The sequence below is a fragment of the Coenobita brevimanus genome, chromosome 61 (genome assembly GCF_032717465.1).
Source record: "Coenobita brevimanus isolate Jiangsu-jjx chromosome 61, ASM3271746v2, whole genome shotgun sequence".
Taxonomy (NCBI): Eukaryota; Metazoa; Arthropoda; class Malacostraca; order Decapoda; family Coenobitidae; genus Coenobita; species Coenobita brevimanus.
In genome coordinates, this window is record NC_137014.1 from 43,890,739 (window position 1) to 43,904,516 (window position 13,778).

The 13,778-nt window shown below is 39.4% G+C and overlaps 1 protein-coding gene across 5 annotated transcripts in view; it reads right to left on the reverse strand.

Moving 5' to 3' along the window:
- Positions 1 to 270: 270 nt before the first annotated feature.
- Positions 271 to 13,778, reverse strand: part of Mbs (Myosin binding subunit) — a 230,375-nt gene continuing 216,867 nt past the window's right edge. For 4 of the 5 annotated variants that reach the window (XM_080275220.1, XM_080275223.1, XM_080275222.1 and 1 more), the window contains 4 exons: positions 12,396 to 12,503; positions 10,764 to 10,853; positions 5,218 to 5,346; positions 271 to 4,403 (listed from right to left, as the gene is read on the reverse strand). In XM_080275220.1, the coding sequence (XP_080131346.1) occupies positions 5,218 to 5,346; positions 10,764 to 10,853; positions 12,396 to 12,503 (327 nt within the window). In that variant the 3' untranslated portion in view covers positions 271 to 4,403. The remainder of the gene's footprint in view (positions 4,404 to 5,217; positions 5,347 to 10,763; positions 10,854 to 12,395; positions 12,504 to 13,778) is intronic. The other variant, XM_080275221.1, reaches the window with a different exon arrangement.

A 13,778-nucleotide genomic window follows, 5' to 3' on the forward strand; every position in this document is an offset into this window, starting at 1 on the left:
TAAAGCAGTATATTGGTCTGAAAGAAGGAAGTGGAAGAGGAGTGCTTAGAGTGAAAGATTTATGTAATGATAAAGTGGTCTGATGGTGGTTCTGTCTTGCTCATCCCCTGTTCTTGAGTTCCTACGAAGGAGCAAGGCATCAGAGATGATGATTATCAGTAAGTTTAAGATAGCCTAGTGAAATTACTCCCATTTCTACCATACAGTACCAACATGTTGAAAAAGATCTACCTTCATGCTTCTTATTGGACAAGGTAAATATAATCATACTAACTATAAAATATCTTTATTTCTTAAATATTTGCTATAATTATGTAAGATTTAAAAGAAATGACTACTATCTATTGCAGATAATTAGACAATGTGGCAAGACCAATGCTTGATCATCTTACAAATGGTTCACAAGGACTGGTAAACAATAACTTAGTTATTAAATCACTGTTCTTTCACAGACAGTAATTATAATAGAAAGGCACTTGACATAATTTATGCACTGCTATAAACAGACCATGGCATAAAACTTTTGAATAATCTGTACTGAGATGTCAATCGAAGAAAAAAAAATATGGAACTGAAGCAACATGAATACAAATTAAGCCTACAAAGGTAATCTGTCTTTGACTAGGCTCTTCTACAAATAGTCACTCCATAGTCACACCACAGAGATTCCTACCATGCTATGGATTTTTATAACCACCATATTACACCAGCCAAAATTCTTCTTTGCATGAATAGGAACGTATGTGGCATTATTCTGAAATGACATAAATTAAAAATATATGAAAGTTGAATATTTTTTAAACCAACTTTCACGTCAGTTTAAGAATTTTACTTTACAAAATAGGCATGTGTACAGCAAGCTAATTTACACTTCCTAGATTACAACAGCACATACAATGGCAAGTCTATATGGAGTCAGTCCACCCACCAGCAAAGGCACGGAAACCTGTTTTGGGCCGTTAAACACCCAGACTCCAGACTTGATTTTTTAATTTCCTGGGCCAAACTGTCTTCTCTATCTCCTAAATCAAAGCACAGACAAGAATCCAACCTAGAGTTCAAACCACAGGAATCAAAGAAGGGCTATATAATAAGGATATTAAATATCAGTGCATACTGTGTGAGGCACTGGAAGATGAAATGATATGCTCAAGAGGTCTTCCTCCAGAAATAATTTTTATAATTTAAGACATTTAATGGCTTCACAGAGAAATCAACCGTGGGTACAGCAGATGACGAACTGGACACACATGTTGCAATTACTGACCAGAGGTGCTTAGTTGTACTGGCAAAGCACACCTGTTGTTCTTTAAGGCACATTATATCTTAAGATGTTGAGATACAAGACAATGAAACTTGGTGTAGCTAGTGTCACATACTTGAGAAACTCAGCCCCACCAGATATTCCTCCATTATCATGCCGTAATCACCTGCATACCTAATACAGTACATAAATGATCTAATGATCCTTAATCATTACTTTATTTCATAAAACTGATTACACTAGATTATAGTCTTGATATCTACAAAGTCATTCTTCACAGCACACCAAACAGATCACTTGAACAATGAAAAGACTTTTTCCCACATCTTCAGTTCTGTGCAAGTTTCTAACAAAAGAAATTAATATACTGACAAATTAACAGCCAAATGATAACCACACTTACCAAATTAAAGATGATTCATTTTGGGCTGACAATAATATGGAATACTTTGGTGATATATGTAAAATGGTAAACACAGAACAGTCTACCATACAAATCTCTTACCGTTTCACAAGGCTGAAGCACTGTAGACCTCATGAGATACAATTTCTATGAATGACTGTTCAGTGCCAACATTTAAATGAATTTTAAAACAATGCATAAGTAATATAAATAACAATGTCGATACTCCTTTTTGTTTAAATTAAAAGGAAAAAGAAAAACATTTTAACTTTTTAATCTAAGTTTTACATCTCTTTGGGACTTATATTTACCTTCCATTCTCTCAAGTGTATTGGGAGATGCTTTTTCTTGTAATATCTGATGACAGGTGAGCAAGTTAAATACATATACAGTAGTAATATACCAGTAGCACTTACAGCTTTTACAAATAACGGAAGACTGGGTCTGTACAGACCTCACATTAAAATTTATCTTGATGCACTGAAAAATATATGGTTAATATAAAGGTACAATACTGAACGCATGACATCAAACCACATCAACAAACTGATCCTGATCTTGGTTGGCAATATACCTAAATACAGCAGACCCGTTTTGTGCAGCTAACGTATCCATGAAGTCTTATGCACAAATTACTCCATAAGAACCATAGGCAAATGTGTGGGAGGGAAAAGAAAAAAATGAAAGTCCCTATATTGGCCCTCTGAAAATTGTACCTCTACCCCACAATTGCACAGAAACACACTGATCATCATTTGCCATAATAATGAATGAACAAAAATTTAAAGGTAATAAGTGATTGATACATGGAATTTAAACTCACCTTGATACTGTACCATATAACCAAATTATGGCGCCTGGTGGTTTAGTGGGTAACTAAGGCGCTCCAATCGGACTGAACCTACGTAGATTTATGTCCAAAAGGGGGTTGGGGTTTACTTCTCATGTAATGCCACTCAGGTATGAGTGAGGCCGGTCACTCTCATCTTAAATGTCAGGACCAACTAGCCTAGCCCCGAGCTCCTACACTTTTCTTGGGGCAATACAGGACTGGATGATGGATGGATGGATGGATGGATACTGTGCATGACAAAATGAATGTTATTTTGGAAGGGTGGTATCTAAGGGTCTAGAGGTTTGTCATGCAGTCTGGTGGTGCAGATGGGCCAGGATTTCACTGATATTATGCTACATCACTAACAAGGGGAGCCACTTACAAGGGATTCAAGCATGAGTGTGGGTCTTGAGCATGAGAACAATGGCTGGGCAGCAGGGGTAAAGGTTACATAATGAAAAAAACACACATGGTACGACCATGACATTAGCACCACATCACCATGTAGATATTTTGAGTGTTGATCAGATATTTTGCCACACACAACCTATTTGAGTAGAGGCTGATAGCATCGCGTAAAACGTTTTTCATGCAATCAGACCTCATATAAAACAAGGGTCTACTGTAACGGCATATGCACACACAACTTGTTATACTACACAACACAGGATCATTCTACTCTGCTTTCCAACATGGTAGTATGAGACTTGCTGTCTGTAAGTTGTAGTTTTTCTTTTCTTTTGTGTCCCTTAAAGAACCTGCTGATAAAGAAAGACATTGTAATACAAACTGGAAGATGCAGGGAAAGGATGAAGGCAGACTTGGCATGAACTGTTGCTAATACCTCAATTGGATGGTTGGGTTTAAGCCAAAGGTTCTATTTACAGCTAATACCAAGCCATGAGTTAGGGTCAATCAGTATAGTGTAATCCTTGTTATTCACACTTTCCCAACGTGAAACATGAACTCTATGTATAGCTGTGCCAATTAGCCCGAGATCACTTTTATAGGTGAAGAAACACCTGGTACTGAATTCTACACTCCTAGGCCTGAGTCAGTTCTCAACACCCACATCCATCTTTACTCATTCATTTTGGACTCAAGAATAGGAAATATACTTTGGTGAAACCTTTGCACTGGCTCAATCTGTGAACTCCTTTTATTACACAAATTCTTTACATGCCTCCATGTAAAAACAAAAGAGAAGAGACTTTGATAACCTACTGCTGTGAGCCAGGCTCCACAGGGCATATATGAAGGTATACACGCTCTACATTCTCCTGGGCTACCTCTAACTTCAGGAGCAACTATGAACAAGTGAAACCTATTTAATCTGCAATGCATTTTTCCAGAAAAAATAAAATCAATTACTCTTCAGGCAAAGTAATAACAAATTATGCTAACATATCAAGTGCTTTGCTGTCATATTTTAAGTACTTGATAAGCAGAGCTGAGGGGAAAAATGACAGCCAGATTAACGATGTCTCACCCTGAGAGACTACCGAGCTGACGTGTCAGGCACACCCACAGACCCAGCAGTGGTGGCAAGCCAAGTGGTCGACTTGGCATCTGTGGATGAGGCTGGCCACCACCACCATATCACTCCTCCCCAGCGGCAGTGACCCAGCTAAGAGGAATTTTAGTCAACAGTACAGTTTATATAACTCCCAAATAGTAACTCCAGGACAGCTAACACAATTCCCACCATTTATGGTATTCATATGGAGTGAAAACATGATTGGGTTAGAGAAAATTTAGGTGTGAGCCAAAGGAGCCCAACCAGAAAAGGATTGTTGTCAGCAGGCCCTGATTGCATGGTGTCACTACTTGGAGAGTTTGCTGATGACGCGGATGAGCGCACCGTTCTCGTCTTTCAACCGCTGGTTCTCCTGTCGCAGTTGCTGTAATATGTGAAGAAGGGATTAGTCTGCAATTATGGCAGGACAGATATACCACTGTTGTCATGACACTGTTGGCAGTATGACCCACAAGTTTATACAAAACTGAGTCAGCAACAGCCTGGGTCAAGTGTGAATGAATCTAGAGCTGACAGTCAAGACAATTAATATGCTACATCCACCATGTGGAGACTATTATAATACCTGTAAATATTATCAACATAATCACAGGTCTGCTGGATGATACACTTAGTTTTAGTAGCTGAATTCACAACAAATAATTTCAGGTACACCAGTAGATTGAAAGTTCTCTACTTTAGCCCTTGTCATGCAGAAAGGATACCAAACCAGAAAGCAAACCCTGTTAGTGAAACCGGCCATGCTACAAGAGGAAAGAAATACAGTCAATAATGAAGAAAGTGAGGCAATTAGAATATATTTAAGTAGTATTAACTTCATTACAGATTCAAGTATTGCTTAACATCAAGAACAATATAATGAGTGCTTCTAGTAACATCTATCATCATTATAGTCATACAGCTGATATACAACATATATGTATACAAAACTAAATGCACCAGATTTAAAGTGATTTAAAATTACTGTATAACTTGTCAGGCTTTAAAGGAATTTTACGAAGTGTGAGTCAGCTACTAAGCAACCAAATACACTTCTGTCTAATATGCCAACTGGGCCACAGAGCACAGTGGCCAGGTAAAGGGTAGGCTTAAGAAGGGCACAGCCGGATATCATGCAGGGTGTCATGCTGGCGCCACAACCCCACACTGGCGGCACACGCACGCCCACCCATCTTTACCTATTTGCTCAAGCCGGACAAGCTACCCATGCCTGCCGTAGCTGAATTGGTCAATTTGGACACCACCCGAGTCAATGCTCGGTTCTCGGCCTTCAATTTCTCATTCTCAGCCTTAAGTTTTTGTAATTGCTGTAAGAGAGGGAAGGTACAGTTCAGACCAGAGGAAGATGAAGCAGTGGGGTGTTAGTTGAATTGAGCTGAAAATTAGTTCTGGAACATCATGCTCCCTTGCTATGCTCAAGGCCATTTGCCTGAATTACTAATCATTAACGGTTTGCTGTTGCTTAAAAACAGGTGTTAACTTCAGCGGTAAGCATGCAAAAGCAGATCTGCTGCATCACCACCACCATTTGTGACAATGGAAAAACCATACGACGCCATAGCATGTGCAACTTGTCATAGTAAACTGGTCTTAATAAATTTTCTCATTTCCAGTTTTCCCACATTTTTTACAAAAAGCAGAATCTGTTGACTGATCTTGCTTTTCATTCCATTAACTACTACCCAAACATTTACTAGCAGCATAAAATGTAAATGCTATCTCATATAGCAATACAAACTGAGCAACACATTCTTGTTCAATATAAAGTCTCTCTCCTGTTTAGTGTGCCACCACACCAAGGCCAGAACCACACATATTCTGGAGGAAACTCCAAAGAAGAATGATATGCAGTGTAACGTGTCCAGCGCAAGTATTCCACATGAAAGTGTTCTCACTGGACAGAACTGGAGTGTGTAAGTGATGTCTGACCAAATGTCTAAGATGGTAAATTACTGTAAACAGTATACCAGTATATACTGTACTGAACAGTAGGTGTCTCAGTGAAAGGTGGGGGCACCTATCATCCATTCACTGATTATAGTAGTGTCCACTTCTTCCTTCTTGTCCATCATTCTTTTTCTGTCTGCCCTCTTCTCTTCCTATTCCTCCCAGCCTTTTTGTCACTATTTTTTACTTTTCTTTCCACTTCAGGTGGCGCTACACTGATGGCAAGTCAAACTGATTCCTGTAACCAAGGAAACCATTTACAGTACAATGCTGGGTGGTAACCACAGAGCCAAATAACGGGGGGATGTGGAGCCTACTGTGGTGCCTGTTAACTGGGTAAAGATGTAAATGTGGCATCCACTCAGGAATCAAACTTCCACTAATCCCTGAGCCTCACTGCGGTGAGGTGCTGTCAACCGCATGAGAACATCAGTTCGCTGCATGAGATGGCCCTCCTCGAGTGATTGTTTGCCTGCAGTTGATAGGTCTGCTCAAACAAACAGACTATGGTAGCACAACAACAGCAGCAGGTGTGTATCCCGTATCTGATTACATAATCCTGCCCCATGTACTGCAGTAACCACACTTCATTTAACTCCCCTTCATCAATGTCCACCTCCTCTGCCACTTGCTTCCACTAGTGTATCTGGGTGTTCCTGTTCCTATGTTTAGGATGTGTTTTATGCTATACAGTGAAGCAACTCAGTATTGCCTCAATCAACTTCTCGTCACCCATGGTTAGTACACAACTTGGAACAACGTGATCACCCAGCTCCATGTAATGTCAGAAGTCCATCTCATTCATCCATCATCTAATCCCATGCCGCCCCATGAGAAGCATAGGAGCCCGGGCCTAGGCAAGTTGGTCCTGATATTTAAGATGAAAGTGACCAGCCTCACTCATCCCTGAGTGGCATTATGTGAGCAATAAACTCCAACCACCCCTTGGATATAAACCTGCACCGGCTCAATCCAATTGGAGCGCTTTAATTACCCACAAAACCACCAGGCGCCATAATTTGGTTATATAGTTACCACCCAGCATAGTAAATGCTTTCCTGGTGTACAGGAAACCATTTGGCTTGTTACTTAATGTAGAGTCACCCACAGGCAGAAGGAAGAGAAAAGAATGAAGGAAAGAAAGACAGCAGAGGGAAATGCAAAGTCACCCATAGGCAGAAGGAAGGGGAATGAATGAAGGAAAGAAAGACAGAAGAGGAAGGACGGAAAAGAGGAAAGGGCAGACACCCAAAGCAGCACTACATCGAGTGAGTGGATGGTGAGTGCCCCCACCTACCACAAATAGACAAAAGAGGCCATGTACTAAACTAAGTCCCAGATTCTGATATAATTTGGATCACCAGCATGAATGCTTTACCAGATTTATGGCACATTTTAATAGTTGTTAACATTGCTGACTGTTTTTGAAAGGGGTGGTCAGACAATGTGCATCAGACTATGTTTCTGGTCCTGGTGTGGCAGCCCCCTCAGTCTAGTGGCACTCAGAGTAAAACTAAAGCAATGCCATCATAATGAAAACATTTATGGAAATAGTTTCTAATCTCTTCACTACGAGAGGTCCCTCGAGCTGAATAAATACACATGCCAATGTCGAAAAAGAAAAAGACAAAACTAATGAAAGAGTTAACAGGAGACAGTTCTTCACCCAATCACTGCTACCACTGGATTAAAATAATCTGGCAGTTTCCAGAATAAAACTGAAAAGATGTTGCTGAAGTAGAGGGATACATAACAACAAAAGGAATGCCCCTCTCAAGCAAAACAGGCTCCGCTCAGATCATCACCACCTTATCAATGATTTTTGTCAACAGCTCAGCTTTTTTTTCTTTTAGGTTGGTGGAGGATTAGTGCCCTTCCCTGTAAAACAATTAACTCTAAGCCCTTGGCCACCCCGTTTGAGATACATGGCGTCTGGCAATGAATGAAATGAGGTTATTACTCAAAGGAAAGATGATATTTCAGCAAAATCCCCCTTCTACCTGTATTAGAGCTGTGAGGGCTTTTACATGATATGCTCAGCAATGGGGATGGCAGTAGGGTGAGGGTACTTTTCAGTTTCTGCTCCAGCCTTTTTACTCTGCTTTTACAACAGTAGCAAATACTCTATTATGGTTCCACGATACAACCTAATGAAATTCCCACTACTGTTCCATACAGCCAAAGTTAACACATCCAACATTATCAATGGGAGTCTATTTGCTCCTCTCCAAAGATGCAAACAATTACTTATCTTGTAAGACCTGGCAAATGTTTCCTTTCCCATTTTTTGTCTACTTAATCTTTGCTAAAAGCCATGTGCAGTGTAAGAAACTAATGACAATAAAGTCACTCGGCTCAAGTAATCAGAGAATAAAAGGCTCATACAGCTACCTTGTAAAAAACTGACAACGGTTAATTTTCTACCCAAAGTGAAATGTACTTGCATGTTTACTAAAGCACAAGTAAGCAAACATAAATTTCTGTTAGTATCAACAAAAAATATTGCTAAAACACTTCATTAATAAGCATTAAACATAAACCAGCATGTAGCTCTGTGCTCTGGCTGCACACCATATCCATGAATTTGAAGTAACATCACAACAGTAGATGTGACAACACCATATATTATTTCAAAATAAGCCTATTATTTCAAATGAGCAACAGATTATAGATTCTCTACAAATAACTTGAACAGAACTACTGCACCATTATCAGGAAAAAAATAAATAAATAAATACTCAACATCCTGCAATCAATGTTACATTTATAAACTTAATGCATAAACTGGAGTTAGTACTAAAAACTGAACTGAAAGGAGTACAAATGTGACTGGGAAAGAAAACAAAAGCAGGAAAGACTGACCAACAGAAAAACTTATTACAAGAAATATTTAGTTGCATTAAAAAAAAAAAAAGGTTAAAAATGTGGCAGTTTTATGTCAAACATTCCCTTCTCAAATAAGAAGTGCTCTTTACAGAGCAACTGCTTCTATGTAATGGACTATGGTGAAGCATTATGTTTACACATTGAAGAACATACTATACTGGTTGTATGAAGCAACACTAGGGTCCCGAAGACGAAGTCTTGTATATTCCTGGCCATGTTATGAGGTGATCACAGGTTTTGTAACCACTTCATTAGACAGTCTGATCCTTTAACTAAGATGTATTAAACTGCAAATTATTCCTTTAGTATGTATATGATTAATGTGCACTTCTTGGTGCTTTTCACTACTTACCTACTTAACTACCAAGCCTCCATGCCTACCTTCCTCCCTACAGTTTTACCTACTTCCCTGCCAACCTACCTACTTCCCTGCCAACCTACCTACCTCCCTATTCACCTCAATTATCTCCCTACCTGCTTACCATCCAGCATATATATCTCTCTCCCTACTTACTCCTTGTTTACCTACATCTTCCTGCCATCCTCCCTACTTACTCCCAGCCTTCCTACATCTCTTCTACCTTCCCACTTACTCCCTGCCTTTATAACTTCCTACCCACCTCCCTACCTATGTACCTCCCTGGCTACCAACCTATCTCACTGTCTCCCTACACCAGCTAATAAGTTCACAGCACAGGTGTGTAGTTAAAAGTTTTTGCAGTTTACCAGTTTCTAGTAGGATGTATAAAAATTCTGATGTGGACAACTTACTGCATTTTGAATGCCCTTTCCAGTGATACCAATAAAAACATAACATTTATATACTGTACACTGTCTATGCCATGTATATATATATATTTATGTGTGTGTGTGTGTGTTTATGTATATACTGTATACTGTACAATTTGTGTGTATATCTATCTATCTATCTATCTATCATCATCAGCAGCCGCTGAGGTCCACTGCAGGACCGGCCTATCCCTACCGAAGCAGGGACGATACAGCCAATGTATCTGTACCCAGTGGCTTAGGCTGTCTGGTAGAGACATATATATATATATATATATATATATATATATATATATATATATATATCCAGTATATGTATATATAGTTTGCTGTACACCAGGACACCATTTGCTATGCTGGGGGGAAACCATATACAGTAGCCAAATTATGGCACCTGGTAGTTTAGTGGGCAATTAAGGCACTCCAATCAGATTGAGCCAGTGCAGGTTTATATCCAAGGGGTGGTTGGGGTTTACTGCTAACGTAATGGCACTCCGGGATGAGTGAGGCTGGTCACTCTCATCTTAAATGTCAGGACCAACTTGCCTAGCCTGGGCCCCTACACTCCTCATGGGGCAACACATGATCAGATGAAGAATGAATGAATGATGGAAGTGTGTGTGTATGTATATATATATATATAGAGAGAGAGAGAGAGAGAGAGAGAGAGAGATACTGTATATACAAGCATCTTGACCACTACAATAAGGTCACACGGTCTCATGGAGAGGGTTCATCTGACACCTCTACTCTCAAGATAAGTCCACAATTGCATCTACCAAAGAGCATACAGAGAGACTGGACGCACGAACATAAAACAGCCATCCCAGCTCAAGCACATTAAAGTCCTTGACTTCGTCTTCGGGAAAAAATAAACATAGGGGGAGGGGAGTAGTCTATAGGGAAAAGAATGAGGGGAACACAAAATTAAGACATGAGAACATTAGGTACCAAGATATGGGAAATTAACTAATACCCGGTAAACATAGTACGGAACAGTACTGTGTACTAATTAGAACCATAACAGTCTATCTCATATTATCACCTTCAAGATATGGCACAAAAAGGAGAAAAAGACTATTACCACAAGTCTGCAACTTACTTTAAGTTCCTCCTCCATCTCTGACAGCTTGCGTTCCAGTGCTCGTTTCTCCCGTTTGTCTGATTCAGCCATGGCCAGCCGGGTGTTGCACTGTGGGGGTGAACACAAAACTGTTATTTTTGACCTAATTGGAACATAGAGACTGAAGCCTAAGTCTTCTGCAAAACATATTTTCTTGACCCACTATCAGCCACTGGATCATAAATGCGGAGGAATAAAGGGAAAAGAAAATCATTCATGTAACGTCAAAAATGATTTCGTTAAATTTGTCTTTTTAATTTCTTTAATGTAAATGGCATAAATAATTATGGTAAAGGGATACAGTGTGTGTGTGTGTGTGTGTGTGTGTGTGTGTGTGTGTGTGTGTGTGTGTGAGAGAGAGAGAGAGAGAAAATGTTCACCAATTAGACTGGTAAAATGAAGAGGAAAGCCAAAGGTAGTGGTGAACATTAAATAATGAAATATGAAGTTCAAAGAAAGGAAAAGATTGTTTCACTTTAGAATCAAAATACTAATGATATATATTTTTTTTCCGTTATACAGTACAGTATGGTGTTATACTAGCACAGTAATAATTTCATTATATGTTCAAACCCAGCTATCCATAACACAAATGGAACTAAACTTAAAAGAAGAGACAATGCAATAATTCTCAAAATTACCAATTCATCACTGACAATGAAGCTCTTATTACAGCTACCAATAATATCACAATATAGTCTGCTACAACTGCTCAAAGAAATCATGTCAGTTCATCTATAATGCACTCCTTATAACACTGATCAACTATAACATGGTAAGCACTTGGTTAGGTCCTGAAAATTATAACAACATGGTTATATCCACCACAACCAGGGGAGCACCCAGGAATTATCTATGGGGGGGCCTGTAGTAAGGTGAGGTCAGGTAATCCGATACTTACCGAGAGGTCACATGCATGTTTAGAATCAGAGAGCCGCTGGCTCATGTGTTACTCTCTGTTTGTACTTGCCAATTTTTCATGTTTTGCTGTTATTGAAATAATTATATATGTAAATTTCTGAAGGACTCACAGAGCTAAGGGGGGGGCCCAAGCCTGCCCCCCCCCCCCCAGGTGCACCCCTGACCACAACATGGATACAGGCCAAACAGTCAAATACCGAATGATCTGCCACAACACAGATCACGTGACTGCCCTGATGCTTGCCAGTCTGGGTGATTGTCTAAGTGATGATGTGCAGTGAAAATGTGGGTGACAGACTGGCCTGGGTGATGGTGTGCATGACAAGAATGGGTGACAGTGTGGGGTGATGATGTGGTCTACCTCCACACTTCAGGATAGTTACAGTATAGTGTTTTTTTTTTTTTCCCCTTTGTGTTTATCACTGTTTGGTACATTTAAGGCCTGTTTGAGGTGGTTCAGGCAGGCTCAGGGGTCATTAGGGGTGTCTCTGAGAAGAGTGTTGAACAGAAGCCATTTTTCACATAAGCTGAACAATGTTCCTGATGTTGATTAATTACCAAAGTTATAGACAAGGTGACTGTACTATGGCTTTTTTAGACATTCATATATACTGTGAGTATTAACACATACAATATACAGTACATACACCACAAGCACTGAGAATGTGCATACATAAACTCCAGTAATACCTTCTTGGTGTTGAGATCAATGGTTTCTCGTGCCTGCCGTAATTCATTCTCAGTGCCACGCAGGCGTTCATGGACACGGAAGTTCTCCTCCAATTGCTCCTCGTACAGCTGTCAAGCATCGCAAAATGTTATGAAATTACTACAGGTAGTAACCATCAAGAATATAAATATCATCATCAACCAACCCTTCCACTACCTCTCCCTATTAGTCTCTCTTGACATGCAGGTTATACATAGATACTGGTATTATTCTCTTTCCTATCCATTTCTTCTCTATCAGTACTGTACATTTCTTTTTGTATCTGTGACCAATGGCAATACAAGTTGAGGAGTCTATATCCCATAATCTTATGCCTCTCTCCCTGGAAATCATGTATAATTTACCTACTGTACACACTAACCTATGGGGAGGGGGGGGGGGATCAACATCTGTCTGTCACTTACCAAATCTTTTTTAAACGACATAACGCAATTATAGTTTATGTGACACAATACAACACAGTATTTACATTATGCAAGTGTGATTTGAGTTTTAAACAAATTCAAATCATGTATTTGATACCCTGGGTAATTTATACAATGATTTTTTTTTTTTTTTTTTTTTTTTTTTATAAGCACACTGTGTCCTGAATTTCAGGTCAGGTTTTATATTTGCTAAGGCACAGCTCAATGGATGATAATGACAGCAAAGCTTAGTGAGTTCAGGAACAGGCAGATAAACAAAATGTATGTACAATTGTGAAAACACCTTGTTCTTACTGTGACATGGGTTAATAATGAACTGATGGGATATAGTGGGCTCTCCTCACCCGGATTATATTTTGTGTTTCATTTCACTGGCATATGGGACTTTATAAAGCAACCTCATCTAATCTGCAGCAAATTTATCATATTACCAGGAAGCTGACACAGTTCCTTTGCCACTAAAGGAAATCTTGTATGATTGACTTACCGGTACACAGGAGCACCCTCTCATACACTGCTCGCTCGAACTATAACCCTAATTTTTCCCCCCCCAAGCCCTAATATTGAACACTGCAACACCATTCAGTGACTAACTGCCCTGCAAGAGTTTAAATCTCCCAGAGATGACTGGAGGATCCTCAAATGTCCTTAACTACAGTTGAGATCTCTACCTCAAAAGGATACCAAATTTTCCTCCTCCTCTAAAAACTTATATGTTACTGTATATAGCTGCATTCAGGTTATCCATGCCAAAAATTCATTTATTTTCTGAAACGTTTTCCTTGTGAAATTAGACAAGGGGGAATAATTTCATTTTCAATCTGACCCTGGGTTGTGTGTATGCCTACTTCAATTTGGTAACGTGGCAGGTACTGGAATAACCATCGTAAATGCAAAAACTATTACTGAACTGTACAT